Source organism: Neodiprion virginianus, chromosome 4 (assembly GCF_021901495.1).
Source record: "Neodiprion virginianus isolate iyNeoVirg1 chromosome 4, iyNeoVirg1.1, whole genome shotgun sequence".
NCBI classification, from domain to species: Eukaryota; Metazoa; Arthropoda; class Insecta; order Hymenoptera; family Diprionidae; genus Neodiprion; species Neodiprion virginianus.
Genome location: NC_060880.1, coordinates 36965875 through 36981714, shown reverse-complemented (window position 1 = coordinate 36981714; position 15840 = coordinate 36965875). Strand labels below are relative to the sequence as shown.

The following is a 15840-nucleotide window of genomic DNA, read 5'->3' as shown; positions in this document are numbered from 1 at the left end:
TTTTTTTTTTCTCACGATGTAACATAGGAATGTAGTCAATATATTTTAATTATTTATAATTTTACGAACGCACCTTTATATATACGCACACCGTAAATAAATCACCGTACCAGGATTTTTGGCATGAAGTTTCACCGACGAAAGAAAAAAACGTATCGTGTACAGGGAGTTGTATAATCTGCAGTTACAGATACAAGCGTTTACACGCTCGTTTTCTTGATAACGAAATTTTAGGGGTGGATAGGATTATCGTAACGCTGACCGAAAGACGTTCGCGAACGTTGTGCGATAAGGAAAACCCGCGTTGCCTTATCGATTTTTACGGGGGCGATGCAGCCACCGCTTGAATTCGCACAACGAAGTGCAGTGACGCTCATTGAAACTTGTCCACAACAGTAATGTGAGGATTTTTGCGGCATGCGCAGTAGTTCAATCCTCGCGAATTATAAACCAATCAGTCCCGCGGGTCGACTGTTGACCGATTCGTAATTTTTCTTCGTTTTTTTTTTTTTTATACATCATTATTATTATTATTATTATTTAATAAACGAGAAACTCTGGCGGATTATAAAAATTCTATTTATGAAAAGTAATAATTATAATATAATACGAACAATTAATGTATAAATGTAAACTATTCTGTAAATACATACTATATTTCTATACATGTCATGAATTGTTTTTTTTTTTTCAATAAAATATATGAAGTAATACAAATCATTATAGGCAATTCGTAGTCGTTATACAAACTCGTTTTCCAAGCTTGATTATTTCGGGTTTTGGGATCCCGTCCAAGGTGATATTATCACTTCGAGTTATTCTTGCGTCGTCGTTTCACTGCGTCTGTGTAAGTGCTCGTTGCATTTTTAGTCCCTAAAATTATCGACGAGACGAAATTAAGTAGCAAGTGTGTCGCCAACTTTTCCGTCCATATTGGTTTTTTCGTGGCGTTTCAAGTTTTTCAAAAGCGTCCTCTCCTCTTGTAGACTGATCATCATTTACAGTCATATACGTTAATGTCTTAACTTTTCGGCTAACTTGTTTTCGGTCCAAAATAAAATGCGACTCCGATTCTATACGAGTTATATTATCACATAATTCGTACAGAATTGAACTCGCATTTTTTTTCGGACCGAAAACAAGTTAGCCGTAAGGTTAAGGCGTTAATAAATGTTACTGTACCTCGGAGCCGTTTAAAATATATTTTGAAAGTTGTCTTTGTGCTGCTTACATTTTAGCCAGGCAAAAATGTGCTGTCGTGGATTTTTGACAAAGAGCCCGTGAAAAAGTGATTTAAGGGTCACTGGCAGACAGCGCATTATTCGTACAAGCGACGACTTACAATAGTTTAGCAATAAATTACAAAGTCAGTTTGACGAAAATATTATGGAAACAAGGTACTTGTAGAATAAAAGATCGACTTGAATAAAGGAAATTTGTTTACATAACGTATTGTAAAAGGAATCACAGATTGTTTTTTTTTTTTTTAATTTTAGTTTTTTATTGTATGTACACGACGTGATCGACGACGATGCGTTTATGTATAAAGAAACTGAACACCGTATTTATATATATTACTCGCTACTGCGCTTACAGAAATATTTGTGATTCAATTCATGATCAACTATAATTCATCCTAGGCTGCTTCTGCCTGCTTCTTTCTTTTTTGTCTCTCAAGAAGTCTGCGTTCACGTTCGTATTCCTTCATTCTGATGATGTAACTGGAATGAAAATAGTTTCATATCGAATTGGTCAATTTTTTCTTTCTCGCATTACAAAACATGATGTAGAAAACCACAAGTTCTAAGGACAAAAGATTTCATACTCAGTTAATAATTAAAGGATAACTAAAACAACCAATAATAGTAATTCGTATTGAAATTTAAATTCACGTACATCGGTATAGGAAAAATTACTTTTTTTATCGTTGATACAACAAAAGAAATATAATTTGCTGTTATAACTTTGCAGTAAAAACCCTAATAAGATCTTTTCCCCTTACATTATTGAGGAACATTTGAAAAAGGCCTGTAATTACTTGACTGGACTTACTCTTCGTATTCGCAGTTTAAATACTCGTGATTTTTGTGAGCACATTTCACAGCCCAAGGCCAGACATCCTTTCGACAGGCTTGATAATCGATCAATATGTGAGCACAGTAGTCTCGACGGTCTTGGGGAAGACGAGCGGATTGCATTTCCTCCTCAGTCGCCACCATAACTGAAGAAAGAAAAATCAGATAGTCGAACTAGGCAAGAATCTCGATTTCTCACTAGGACTGTAAAATTAACCCTCGGATTACCTGTGACGTTTAACAGGAGAACTGGTAAGATTCACAGATTTATCTACGGAGCCAAGAATACCAGGATATTGCCACAACTACCAAGATTTAGGATAACAATTCAGGAAGGTATTTGGCAATAACAATTAGCATGAGTACTTGTGTAAACAAGTCTTCTACACTAGCTGTCTCTCGATTTTCCTAACGTTGCACTCTGAGATAAATCTAGCATAAGAAATTCGAGGAAAAGAGGGCAGTTGCATCGCTCAGTCTCTCCGCATGAAGTGCGAGAGCAAGAATGAGCTGCGGGGTACAGCATTGGATTCTCTTGGAACACTGGGTATGATGAATGATAAGGTGTGCGCATATTCGGTTATGTCATAGGATTGCTGATCGAGATAAACAAGGTGGATATTTTGCGAGCAAAGTCGGTGAACGGTGTCAACGGTTTCAAAGGCAGAAAAGGAGCGGATTCGACCGACATCAACAGAGGTACGTTCAATTTTCACTCATTTTTCAATTTCTCTCGTGTATAAACTGCCAACAAGGACGAGTTTAGGGTTAGGTTAGGTTAGGTTGGAGAGGTTTTACTTGCCTCTGGGTTTTCTCCCATTCGCAAAACCAATCTGAGGATCAAAACTCGGTTCTATATCGATCCCCGGTGTCGTGTCCGGGTGAGAAACGTAGTGCGCGTACGTATTCCCCATTTTTCCGAGCCCACCAAATTTTATTTTTTTAACAATTCTCCGATTTTTGGAACGGAGAAAACCTATAGCGGATTGGAGGAATTTGACGAACTGGCTGTATAGTGCTGACATCTGTTGACGCTCCTTACGTAACCGTGAAATGCAAGCGGGTCTTACGTTTGTGTATGACTTGTAATTTACCTTCAGGCGGTCTAAGTCGCTAATCCGAGTTTCGACGCTTCGAACGGACCCTAGAGTGGGGAAAATCAAAACAAAAATTGTTTACAACGGTTCGAAGCTGATTTTGTATGCTCCAGTTTAGTTTAAGTTGTGTTACAGACGCGAACGGTTCGCCTAAACTTGAGTGATAATGTGGAATTCAGAAGATCTTTGAGCTACTGATTTACGCATGAATTTTCATCAATGCAAACCGTAAGATTATATCAACTATTAATATTAGTTTGTGGTTAGTTTTGATGAAATTCTGCAAGCAAATTAAGTTGTTGGGAAACTTTGGATGGTAATAAGTATTAAAAGACACAATTTATAATGTGAAAAACAATGTGTTTTATTCGAACCACGCTGAAATAAACAGAGATTTACATTAGAATCAGCGGAGAAACATTACAGAGAAAATTTCGTTCAGGTAAAATCGCTTCCGAACCTTGTTTCATTGCAATCAAAGAGTAATTTATTTTTAGAATTTTCAATGAACCGTTATTTCGGTTTTCCATCGCTTTCTATCCATACATTCCAATGGATAATACTGTATTTTGTGTAGTGTATAGCTTCTTATTAGCTTAATATGCAGAACCTTTTTTTTTTTTACATATTTCATTTTACAAACGTTGATCAGGAGGCAATGCATACTTACGGGATTACGCTGTAACCTTATAAAAAAAAAGAACTTAATTCGTAATGCGGTAAACGGATTATTAAACATTTATCCCTCAATTTCGTTCACTCATCGTCCTCCTCCTCCATTGGCGTTGGCTGCTGTGGGGTGCCTGAAAAATAGGAGATATTAGTAGCCCGCGAGCATAAACAAGCGCTATATTCATCTGCAAAAAATTGATTTTGAAATAAGTATCGAGTTCGATGTTTTATTTGGAAAAAAATTCATTCGCAACTCAATTTGCTAGAATAGTCTTACGATGTTCTAATCAAGCTCCGAGGCCAGGCGTACAAACAATTTTAGTAAAGTTTTCCATACCATTCTGTGAAGATTCCTCGCCAGGTAATTGACCAGCTTGTAGTAACTTGCTCAATCGTTGAACTTCTTCAAGTGACGAAGCTTTTGTGATGGCCTCTCTGATCTTTGTGCGTTCTTCAGCATTGGTGGGTGGTTTGCTTAGGGTGCCATTGTTAGCAACAAGGGTCTTGGCCTTCTTGGCTATTTCTCTGGCCATGTCCTTGCCCTTCTTGCTTCTAAAATAGAGGATGGCTGCTTCCTTTTCCTTTGGCTTTATCTTCCTGAAGTCGAGAAGACGGAGCTGTGGCAATCTATAGACGACGTACTGTCTGTACTGAGGCTTGGCGGAAACCGGGTTCTGCAGGAGACACAAGTTCCGAAGATTCTTCAGCGGAATGAGTGGGTCCAAGTCGCCCAGTTCCTGTATCATGTTACCGGTAAGCATAAGCACCTCCAGCGATGGAATACAGAGCTCTAAGCCTTCGGCTATTCTGACTATTCTGTTATTGTTGAAGAACAAGGTCTTCAGTCTCTTCAACAACGGGAATCCATCCAGCTTTCGGATGTCATTGTCAGAGAAATCTATTGTATCAAATTGGTCCTGGAACAAATATAGGCTGTTAACAATGCATCAATAGCACTCTTTTGTTTCACCAACTCTGAACTCGAAGCCCAAAGGCTTGAATCAAACTGTTCGACTTCAGGCAACCATAATACATAATGCCAATGTTAGAAGTACAGAAACAAATGCTCTTCATCCCCCAACAATTGCTTTATACATGCATGCAAAAACGGACTTTCTTCCATCATAATTCAACTCTCATATATTTGGAATCAATTCTGACCTCAAGTTAATCTCTTTTTCTGTTCTTGTTTATTTCTTGAACGTTGATACTCACCAAGGTGGCCCCCAGGTTTTCTATCGTTGGTATCTTATATCCTGTAATAAAAAAAGTAGATTTTCAGCAACAACCGGTGCAAAAATTGAATTTTTCAGGTTAAGTTACGCCAAAGCAGCGCAACGTCGTTTGAAAAACCGTTAACATTCTCACCTCTCAAGTCCAATTCTCGATCTCGTACAGGATTTATGTACTGCATCGATTGCTGGATCAATTCCGGTGTTAACTTCACCATTTTTCTAGACAATGAATTTGTCAGCAACTGTAAAGAAACGTGTCCCAAATCCTTTCCGTTTATTACGCTAATTTTGCCGTTTCGACTACGGTTTTGACGCAGCTATGGTGAATCAATCACGAACTCAGAAGACTAGAGACAGCCGAGTCGACGGAGCGTTCATGATCAGCAGTTATTGCGTCGGTAGCACGGTCTTACATACAGGTCCGAAAACTAGTAGGGTGGGGAATGACTCAGATAATGAGGCAAAACCGTGGTTCTCACTTTCGCTGTCTGCAGCGCTGCCCCCTCGGGGTGAGTTAATCATAAATCAGATCCGAACAGCTGATTTTTCAGAATCAACAATCCTGAATAACACTCAAAAATGAAGAAAGATGCGAATAAAAAATGATTGAGATGTTTACTAGCATTCCATGGCGGGCGTGATAATTGTTTTATTTCAACGGAATCCTCAAATGTTTAAGTCAATAAAATCCATGAACATCAAGCGAGGGCTCACAACTTTTGAGACAGTTTGAGATCTTGTGCAGATGATCCACCGTTTACACACTTTACACTGAGTTATGAACTGTCAAAAACTTGGATGAGCAGGTTATCTTATCGGTATATATTTATATCTATCATACCCCGGGCCAATGGCGCCCCTAGCGGATGGATAGGAAACAAGACCCTGTGCCTCTCTAACGGTGACACCCCCTATCACTCAAAACTGCCGGAGTTACCAGACCTGTATGTAAGACCGTGGTCGGTAGTAATGAAGGTCTTCTGTCATTACCAACCGAGTCATCCGATCAAGTCGGTAACTGCAGAGAATGCGCTCGGTAAGCACATTCATTATCTCAATTATTCATACGATTTTCATAAGGTCTTTTTCTGCTCATTAATCTCGTAAATTCTGTACCGATTCATCAAGTTCGTACCGTTACCTTTAATCTGTCCGCTCTATGGTACGTTTTTGTATAATCCTACTTCAATTTCAAAGATAATCAAAAAAGTAAAAAATCTTTTTTACCTAGCGAAAATTGAAAATTTGAATGATTTAGAATTTTGTAAATACTGATGGTAAGCTAATGTTGATCGTAATATATCGGGAGAAATCACAGATGTCGACGATTTGAATTACAAAATTAGTTACTGTATACACATTTATACGAATCGAACTGATTTTTGTATTTAACAAACATTACATACACTAAGCTGCGGCAAATTCCAAAGATATTTCCCAAAAAATGTAAATTTGAACGATTTTCCTCGTCATTCAGCTCGTTGAACATTTGTTAGTTCTCTACCTTTGGAACGTTTGGATTAACAAATATCGTACGCGAAATTTGTTTTCGAGAGTTTTGCCATTTCAATTGAACACCGAACGTAGTTTTAGTGCGGTTATAATTTTCAGTGAAGTATTATTGCTAAAAAGGACACATATTTGCTCATGATCTGCAGCCCTGAATATCTACCGTTCTATGATTTTAGCTTATTTAAATTCCTTCTCTTGTCGATTACCCAGAATACCATTTAAGTAAATGTAAATAATTGAACGAGCATTCCCTGACGTATTGGATTTATACCAACGTCTCCAGAATGTTTGTTATTGGTGTCATTAACTACGTCAATCGAACGTCATCCGTTTTTTTTTTTTTTTTACCTGTTCCTAAAAAGTAACTTGATCTGATATAAGCAATCAATGAGCGGTTTTTTCTTCTCAGTCTTCCTTGTCTTGAAATTAGAAATAAAAAACACACTGACCAGTTTGAACTACACACAAAACTATGTAGGTTTTTGCATTAAATTCACTCTAAGAATATTAATCTTCTCGTTAATTTAACAGACGAATTAACTGGAACAAATGATTTACCTACTTTTTAGATGCGATGGACTAAATGAATGCCCCTCCTTCGTTAATCGAATAACATATCGAAGAGTAGGGAATATAGTCGCGATTTTTATTTAAATTTGCGAATTTCTCACCCACATCCAACTTTAATGCCAGTAGATGAATAGGAACCAGATTTTGATGCATACTATGTTGAACGATTATTTTCATACGCATGAATGTTCCAAAAAAAGAGAAATCACCTTTCTACCTGTCTTACTAAATGAAAGATCCAACCGCGTTGAGTGCAAATAATTTCGACTTTATTATCAAGGTCAATTTGCTATAGATCTACTCAACCTTGAACTTGCGTGTCGATGCAATCGGCTTTCTCAATTTTGCACATCTGCAGGAGGTTCAAACAAAAACCGTTGGTAAAATTATTGTGAAAATAAAGCAGGTCAAAAAATTACAAAACTCGCCTATATCAACGCCGCAAGGTAAGTTCGAGCGTCGGAAGATTTTATTTTATTTTCGAAACTGGGTCATAGAAAATTGTAACGGAGATTGAGAAGCGATGACTCAAGTAAATCAAGTCAAAATTAACCAAAAAGTCGAATCGTTAATCATCAGCAATCATCCATTATAGTGTCCAATTTCGATGGATTATGTCGGAAATTTTGTCGAAATAACACTATCGACTAACACTGACACAGATCGACCCGGATGATTTCACTTGTCCCATACAAACTCATCACAGATTGTAATCAACGAATTTATGCCTCGCAGAGTTTATTATATCGATTTACGATTGATTTTAATTTGCCGTTTTTATCCATTACTTCATTTTCGGACTACATGTAAGAAGAGATTCTTTGAAAATTCAACGTGTTAACTTGAGTTTCATTTTTGTAAGCCTGCTTTTATGATTTTTGTTTTTTACCAACTTCTTCACCAGACTTGCAATGCATGATTTGCATTGAAAGTTGTACTGGATTTTGGGTCGCACATAAAATAATATTTTATAACGCAAATATTAATTATTTCTTCGCACGCAAAATTATTGAAGAGAAATCCCCGAACGCCTAGCTATTTGAATTGTATTTGCAGAAAACAATTCGTTCCAAACCCATGCAAGGCCATTTGAGTTTCAAGGTGCTCAATCACATCCGCCCGAATGGAAGGAAAAAAAAACCGAACTCCATCAAACAACCGGGAAACATAAATTGATTTCTGATTATTTATAGTCTGCAGGAAATACGATTTGAAGGGCAAGAAAACAGCGCCGAATAAATGAACAATGAATTATTCATTATTTTAGTGTTCATTGAGTTGAGTACAATCCACATGTTATAAGTCTGGTATAAAAATTCGAATACAGTAAACGCGAAAATAGATCGAGAATACATTAATGATAATATCAGAGCTTCGCGCATGGCGCAATTTGCAGGGTCACGTCGGTAATTTTCAGTCGAGTCATGTGGCATTGGAAAGAAAAATATTCACTTAACTGTATAACAATGCGTAGGTACTTGGATTTACTTGAAAATTGCAAGATTTTCTCCTACGCATCCATTCTTCGACAAAAAAAAAAAAAACATATTTGTTTACAATCACACTACGCAATTAAAGTGGGTATGCGGTAACCTTTCGATGAGACAAAACAAAATTTTTTTTCTTCTCAGAGAGAATATAAAAATTTTTTACTCACTTTTATATTTCTATTTAATTGACGATAAAGTTTTCCCATATACGTTTAGATATTCAGAATTCCCCCAGCAACTTACACTGTCCGTTACTACGAGAGTAAACAACAATGAATAATAGCCTCTGTAAACGAATTGAAAACACATATAATCTTTCTGTCTGATCAGCGGAGACGTGTAATAAAGAAACGGACGTACTCCTAAGTATTGCTAGTTTAAATTCACTGCCGCCATGCCGCCTCATTAATTTCTCGATGTCCAGAATATTCGCCGACTCGTCAGGAACCTAATTTCACGCGTTGACGTGAATTTACCGAAAGAAATTTCTAGTCGTTGTCACTTCACGGTCCTCGACAATTTTCATATTCTCATCATAACCGTAAAAAATATGGTTCCGGGTTCAAAATGGAAATCACTTTTCTAACTAACAAAAATAAAATCACGTGCAACAGATGTTACTGTTCTCGTGATGCATTTTCTTCCAACCGTTGTGATAATTTGATGCTGTTGTAACGACAGAATGATGTTAAGGCCTTGTTAAACTAAAAAGAACCTAGTCAACTATTAACAAACAGATTAAACCTTGCAATAACCAGAAATCGTAGTTTTGGCAACTGTAATCAGGTTAAACATTTACTTGTACCAAATCATCTTTTATTGTCAACAATATTCAAACCGTTATTCTAACGATAAAAATTTTACCATAGAATTTTCTGGTACGACTTTTAAGTAATTAATTTTTTTTCTCAATGTATTATAATAGCTCGTGACATGCACGCTCGGTAAAATTGAGTACACATGCAACGAACCGAAGGAGAGAAGGAGCAGTGAGAAAAAAACCAATGATAAACAAAGTTTACCGAAAAAAAAATGCGGCAAAAAGGGAACAAAAAAAAAAATAAATAAATAAATAATCACCGCGACGCAAACAGTGCGTATACGAGTATCTTCGATACTCACATTGTTATTACTATACTGCTAATCGGTGGCGATGCAAAAGGTAGCTTTGAACGTCAATGGGTAAATTTGCGATTATAATTCAAGTAGTAAACTAACGGACGAGTCTCTGCCGCACGGCTATAAGATAAATAAAGTTAGATTGTTATCTATAACATACATGCATTCGCGTTATACATATGATTATACCATGGAATATTTCTTATACGATGCACATGTATGCGCATAAATTTATTGCAATTCATCTCCGCGACAACTATTGTTTTATAATTGTAAAACTGCATTCAAAGTTTTATGTTTGTATCTACATGTATTTATCTGCAATGCCAGAAGTGCAGCAATATCTAAACTGTATGCAACATCGTGTACGTTATTATTGAGTGATAGACAAAGTTGAAATAAAAAATAATTGTTTCTACAGTATTAATCAGCGCGGTCGTGCATTCGGGGATAATATATTTATTCCAAGCTTTTGACACTCCGGTCATGGACGTGGCGTAAACAATTACAAACATCGGCGTGCTCTGATATTGATCGTTCAATCAGTCGTGAAATGAAATGAAGTTAATTGATCTGTCTAAAATGATTAGCTATGATGGAAACTGCTGGTTCAAACCGCGAATCGCGATACTGTGTTGGTAAAACGACAGGTCGTCTACCTCAGGCTACCTATAGAATGAATAATAAGAATTTACGTGTTTCCCTTCGCTAATCTTCTTTTCAAAGTATCATCACAGTAATTAGAAAATCTCGACGACAATCGCAAGAACAGAAATAGTTATTTTCTATCCAAAATACATATATTATTGTGAATTTAAATTGCTGTATGATAGTTAAGCGAAACTCTCGAGGATAAAGGAGCGTGAATTGGGTATTTGCATGGTTTTTATATTTCTTAACTTTTGATGTTTTTCGATTCTATAAATTTTTTTAGAATTTTTGAAAAAAAAATATTTTGTTTTTGTTTATAAGTATTTAAATAATTTAATAAATAAAAAAAGGCAATATTTAAATGAATAAGTAGCTCCATCTCGCGTATGTGACGTCACAATGCTGAATTTTTTTGAAATTTTTAGCGCCAAGTTCTCCTGTAAGCACGCCGTACGTGTAATCAGCTGTTGCTCTGTGTTGTGATTGATGAAAAGAACGTCTGATAGTGCTGTTTATTATAAACTAAAGTTATTAAATTATTTAATATGTTATTAAAAAACAATTTTTGTTGGTGTATAGTACCATTTTGTGAAAATACTCAAACTAATGCTTGCTTAACATTCTTAGTATAATAACATTGACGTGATCATAACCTCCACACAATTATCCGTGTGAGTTAAAAAAAAAAAACACCACACAAAAATTGATTTCTATTTTAATTATTTTCACCGAAGTCTGACATTAATTATACAATGTATCAAACTTAAAGTTTAAAAAACTTACTTAAAATTTTTTTAGCGCTAGAAAATATTGTACATTACTCTTTGAGGATTCAAATAAACGCGCCAGTAGCAGCACAATGACGTCAAACCAATCACATTCCGTTTTATGTCACGTGACTTTTATGTGATTTAGGACCACTTTTATTTATTAAATTATTTAAATATTTATAAACAAAAACAAAATATTTTTTTTTCAAAAATTCTAAAAAAATTTATAGAATCGAAAAACATCAAAAGTTAAGAAATATAAAAATTATGCAAATACCCAATTATGAGTTTTGTTTGCAATTTCATATCCCAATTGACGGAAGAACATGCGAAAATAAAAATTGTCGGATATCGGACTGAGCGAAGGTTTCGCCGAAAAAAAAGGTGGCTGGAAGTACGTAAAGACATGAATTAAATAAAAGGGCAAAGGCAGACTGGAGGAACGATTTCCTCAATCGAATATTCGTTCAATTCACGACATTCATATTTATTCATACCTTTACAATGTCCGTTTGTATTTTGGTAACAAGCAGATCAAAGTTCAAAAAGAATCTGTGAATATATAATCATTGATGACAATACTGAAGAAAAAAAAAACAAATTCATTGTACGCTTATACGATTACGAAAGTAGGTACGAATAGATTTCCTCTGATGAAAATCAATTTTCGTTGAACAACATTTTTTACTCATCGTCCGAGCTTGATTCACCTTATCTCCTCTTTTTAGTCCAAGCGTTGTGATCAAATGACTTTCAATAACTTGAGGAAATATCATGTAAGTGTCTCAACTTCGAAATTCCCTCTCGCTTCTTCTTCTTCTTCTTCTTCTTCTGCATTAGTTACGGGCTAATTTGCCTGCTTTTATGCAATTCCGAGTCCACATATTTACAGTAACTTTGAGGACGTTTTACCGATCGTCTTTTTTCTCACTCGTCGCGATTGGCCGGCGCCTCAATATCTCCAATCACAAACCGCGAAACAAATGTCGATCGGTTCGTCGTAGTTTAAGTTGCCGAAATGCAGGCGGACATCGGCAAAATGTACTCTGAATTGCATAACTGTAGGCGGATTTACTCTGCGTCAAGTATAACATGTGAGATTTCCTCGAAAAATGACACGGTGTGCACGTAAATAGGAAGAAACGAAATCAGCCGTAAACGTAAACATTCAGAAGTATGAAATTAGGCGATCTTTAAATAAGTTATAACATATCGCACGTGGTGTAGGCGGGCTTTTTAACGAAACTGCATCATTGAAGTATTTAGAAAACATGTTCGAACACCGCGTGGGATCAGCTTATATCCATTCGAGTCAGCTTGCGTTAAACACAAACGTATCTACACCTGCCACATACCTTCGCAGAGAATAGAATCGATTCAATTCGCGGCAATCTCGGTTGCGAAGTATGCCACAGGTCTGAAGGTGAACATGAACGATTGCACAAAAGCCAGCTGGCGGCTGTTGACCTGAGTGAAAAGGGCCGCGCTGAGATCGTGGCCTCGTGGCCTCGAGACCCTCGTCATTCTGGTTCTTATACCAGGACTTTCCGCAAATGGTATCCCGTAAAATTCCACAGTAGACTTCAGCGAGCAAGACTGCGGGTCGTAATTTTCTCCGAGGCTCCTTGAGCAGCTCCGTTGATTCCTACGCAGCCAAGCGAAACAATAATCAAAAAACTAGTTTTTCAGTCTGGAATCTATTAGCGATGGGATGCTCTCAAGACGTCTGTGTCTTGATTTGCGACGTGTACGTGACGCCCGGATTGGGGTCTCGGGTGTTGCATTTAAGAACGCCGCCTTCTGCTGCTCCGTATTTAATTTTAAAACTCGTTTTTACCCGCGGATTTCATCCTGTGACGACTCCGCGTAAAGAAATAGAAGATCGGTAGCTTGCGCTGAGCTTCTCGTGCCCTCATAGTCGTGCAATTCGACCAAAACGATCAGCTGTTCCTCAGCTACGACGCCATGTTTACTCGTCAATCTGGAATTAAGATCGGTAAAGAAATCTCCTTCCACGATTAGACCTTGAGCCGGATATTGCGCAAATCGACAAAAACTGATCTCACTTCGGACGAAATATATCTCGTCGATATTAATTTATCTTGCGTCGCCTGAATTGAAGAAACACAAGTCGCTGTCGGAAATGACCGAGAACCGACTGATGCCATTTTAACACCTGGTAAAACTACATAAATTAAAATTAATTATCGATATTGTTTTTTATCCTTTGTGGGCTATACTATGATTGTCTAATAAAAATCGATACGACTTTTTCGCTTCAATGCTCCTTCATTTTTCCGAACAAATATCGAGAAATTTATACAGAGAGATGCGCGTATTGAAGAATCGAATTGAAAGAAAAAAAAAAAAAAATGGGTGCGTGTACTTATGTACGCGCGTGAGAAGTTATACTTCTTTGGCATCATTAAAAAACAATAAAACAAATAACGGATGTCTTACATTATATTTAAATAATCTATTAAATTTTTGTCACGAACTTTTTATTAAATGTTCTATTAAATTTATTTCTTTATTTTGTAAACATTAAAAAACCAATAATAAATATTCAACATTGATAATTTAATAATATTTAGTATTAATTATATTAAATAATGGTATTTTAATTTATATCAATAAATAATACATACGGATAACTAATCTCAATTATATTGGAGCACTTGAAAAAGTATTTTAGCACAATTTTTTCACTAATATTCACAAATAGTAAATAATATTAATCCAAATATTCAATTTAAATCACTACTGAATATATTTTATTGCCACATATATAATTCGCACTTGTATGAAAATAAAACACGTGTTGTGACTCGAGACTTAATGAATTCGGTTGAGTGGGCAACTTCACCTTGTTAATTTTGTGTTACAGTGATGCGCGCGCATCTTGTTTCGAGACTTAATGAATTCGGTTGAGTGGGCAACTTCATCCTGTTAATTTTGTGTTACAATTTTGTGTTACAGTGATGCGCGCGCATCTTGAAATTTCACTCTCATCAGTTTTTCATAACGCGCCTAAAGAAGTATAACTTCAAAAAAACGCTTATCGCGGTAATTACAGACTCCAGAATTCCGTTAAAACAAGCCTTTTTTATTCTTCTTCTCATTATTATTTTCGCCTTGCTCATATGTATACCTATACGAACATCTGTCTTCGCGAAATGACGACAGTTCGATAAACATGACTTACGCGGATGTGGGTAGAATAATTTGCTAGTGCAAAGACATTTTCAAGAATATACACACAAATCTATATATAAATTTGTATATAAATATTCCGGACATTAGATAACTCCTCAACTTCCAATCATCCACCTTTACACGTGCTGCGTAGTTTAATTCATGCAATATTCGCGAGTTACAAAAACAGTCACGTTCATTTGCATATTCAATTTTGAACCGATAACGCTTCGAATACAAAACATTATTGCACTATCACGATGAGAATCAAGACTAAGTACAGCGAAATGAAAAACAACGTCAACAAAATAACCATAATAAAAAGCACGACACCGGAAATCACGTCTGCAAATGTCAGTTTTCATTTCTGTTCAAAGGTGAAGACACACTTGTGTTAAACGTTTGCAGTCGTACGAATATTGGCGGAAATTGATTCCGCCCGTATAGTTCGGTCATACGTATTCGGTGCATTATGCATGTTAACGATACGCCTTTTACCGAAGCTTGCACGATTATAAAAATTCATCTGCCCTGCGTTGCACAGCTTGCACAACTTGCACAGCTACCTCTGTCTACAGAAATCAGTTTATTCGATAACACATGTATATGTATGTACAATCATGCATACAATGCAATGATTTTCCGAAATTTTAATCCTTCGACGTCAATAACTGCGCACAATCGTTCGGTGCACCAATGATTTACAATCGATCGCAATGACTGGCAAAAACACGATCGTGTGAATTATGCAATGTGAACAGAACGTCACTATTTCCCTCTTTCTCGCATAATTATAAACGATTTACGTCATCACGGCCGCGTTTAGTAACAATAACACGTGTATAAGTGCATTATTGTTTTAGAGGTTTTCTCTCCTTCTTTCTCTCTCTCTCTCTCTCTCTGGGTTGATATCGATATTCACTCGGGGGTCCCGCAGGGCTCGGTGCTGGGTCCGTTACTACTTTCCATTTTTGTCAACAACTTACCCGCATCGATACGTTATTGTAAGCATGTCTTGTACGCTGATGATCTACAAACTTACCTTTCATTCCTACCATCAAATATTGCCGAGGGCGTAAGTGAAGTCTCGCGTGATGTACAAGCAATTCGTGATTGGGCCGGTGACAATTGCTTGAAAATCAATTTCGGAAAGACGAAGAGAATGTTTTGTGGTAGTTCCAAATTCATCAATAGGCTAGATGCCTCTCATCTACCACTAATTAAGGTTGGGGATCATACAATCGAGTATGTCAACATGGTCCGTAACCTTGGACTAATCATGAATTGGACTCTAACATGGAATGACCATGTTGATGTAATTTGCAACAGGGTCAACAGGGTTCTATACCATTTGAAAATCAACAAGGAACTGTTTTCTGGTTCTCTTCGTAAATGGTTAGTTACGGCTCTTACATTTCCTCACCTCGATTATTGTTCAGCAGTCTATAATAATC

At 36.6% G+C, this 15840-nt stretch overlaps 3 protein-coding genes and 1 long non-coding RNA gene across 5 annotated transcripts in view; all 4 read right to left on the bottom strand.

The window, feature by feature from the left end:
• Positions 1 to 15840, bottom strand: part of LOC124302903 (uncharacterized) — a 592781-nt gene that overhangs the window by 203951 nt on the left and 372990 nt on the right. The gene's annotated exons all lie outside the window — the stretch shown is intronic.
• The window catches only part of LOC124302795 (uncharacterized), a 126233-nt gene that overhangs the window by 94146 nt on the left and 16247 nt on the right, over positions 1 to 15840 (bottom strand). The window lies entirely within an intron of this gene.
• LOC124302791 (NADH dehydrogenase [ubiquinone] 1 beta subcomplex subunit 7) lies at positions 698 to 3086 on the bottom strand. The gene is made up of 3 exons (XM_046759352.1): positions 2878 to 3086; positions 2053 to 2221; positions 698 to 1721 (listed from the first exon to the last, which is right to left on the bottom strand). Exons 1-3 carry the CDS (start codon positions 2987 to 2989, stop codon positions 1637 to 1639), a joined length of 366 nt encoding a protein of 121 aa, XP_046615308.1. The 5' UTR covers positions 2990 to 3086; the 3' UTR covers positions 698 to 1636.
• Positions 3512 to 5449, bottom strand: LOC124302781 (probable U2 small nuclear ribonucleoprotein A'). Its single transcript, XM_046759340.1, has 4 exons — positions 5213 to 5449; positions 5060 to 5100; positions 4182 to 4761; positions 3512 to 3975 (listed from the first exon to the last, which is right to left on the bottom strand). Exons 1-4 carry the CDS (start codon positions 5292 to 5294, stop codon positions 3929 to 3931), a joined length of 750 nt encoding a protein of 249 aa, XP_046615296.1. The 5' UTR covers positions 5295 to 5449; the 3' UTR covers positions 3512 to 3928.

Excerpts from the sequence above, each read along its gene's own strand:
- LOC124302791 (XM_046759352.1), bottom strand. The coding sequence starts at position 2,989 with ATGGGGAATACGTACGCGCACTACGTTTCTCACCCGGACACGACACCG. Across the intron at positions 2,222-2,877 it reads GAATGGGAGAAAACCCAGAG|TTATGGTGGCGACTGAGGAG; the intron begins GCAAGTAAAACC and ends TTCTTTCTTCAG. Across the intron at positions 1,722-2,052 it reads TTAAACTGCGAATACGAAGA|TTACATCATCAGAATGAAGG; the intron begins GTAAGTCCAGTC and ends TTTTCATTCCAG.
- LOC124302781 (XM_046759340.1), bottom strand. The coding sequence starts at position 5,294 with ATGGTGAAGTTAACACCGGAATTGATCCAGCAATCGATGCAGTACATA. Across the intron at positions 5,101-5,212 it reads TCGAGAATTGGACTTGAGAG|GATATAAGATACCAACGATA; the intron begins GTGAGAATGTTA and ends TTTTTATTACAG. Across the intron at positions 4,762-5,059 it reads AAAACCTGGGGGCCACCTTG|GACCAATTTGATACAATAGA; the intron begins GTGAGTATCAAC and ends TATTTGTTCCAG.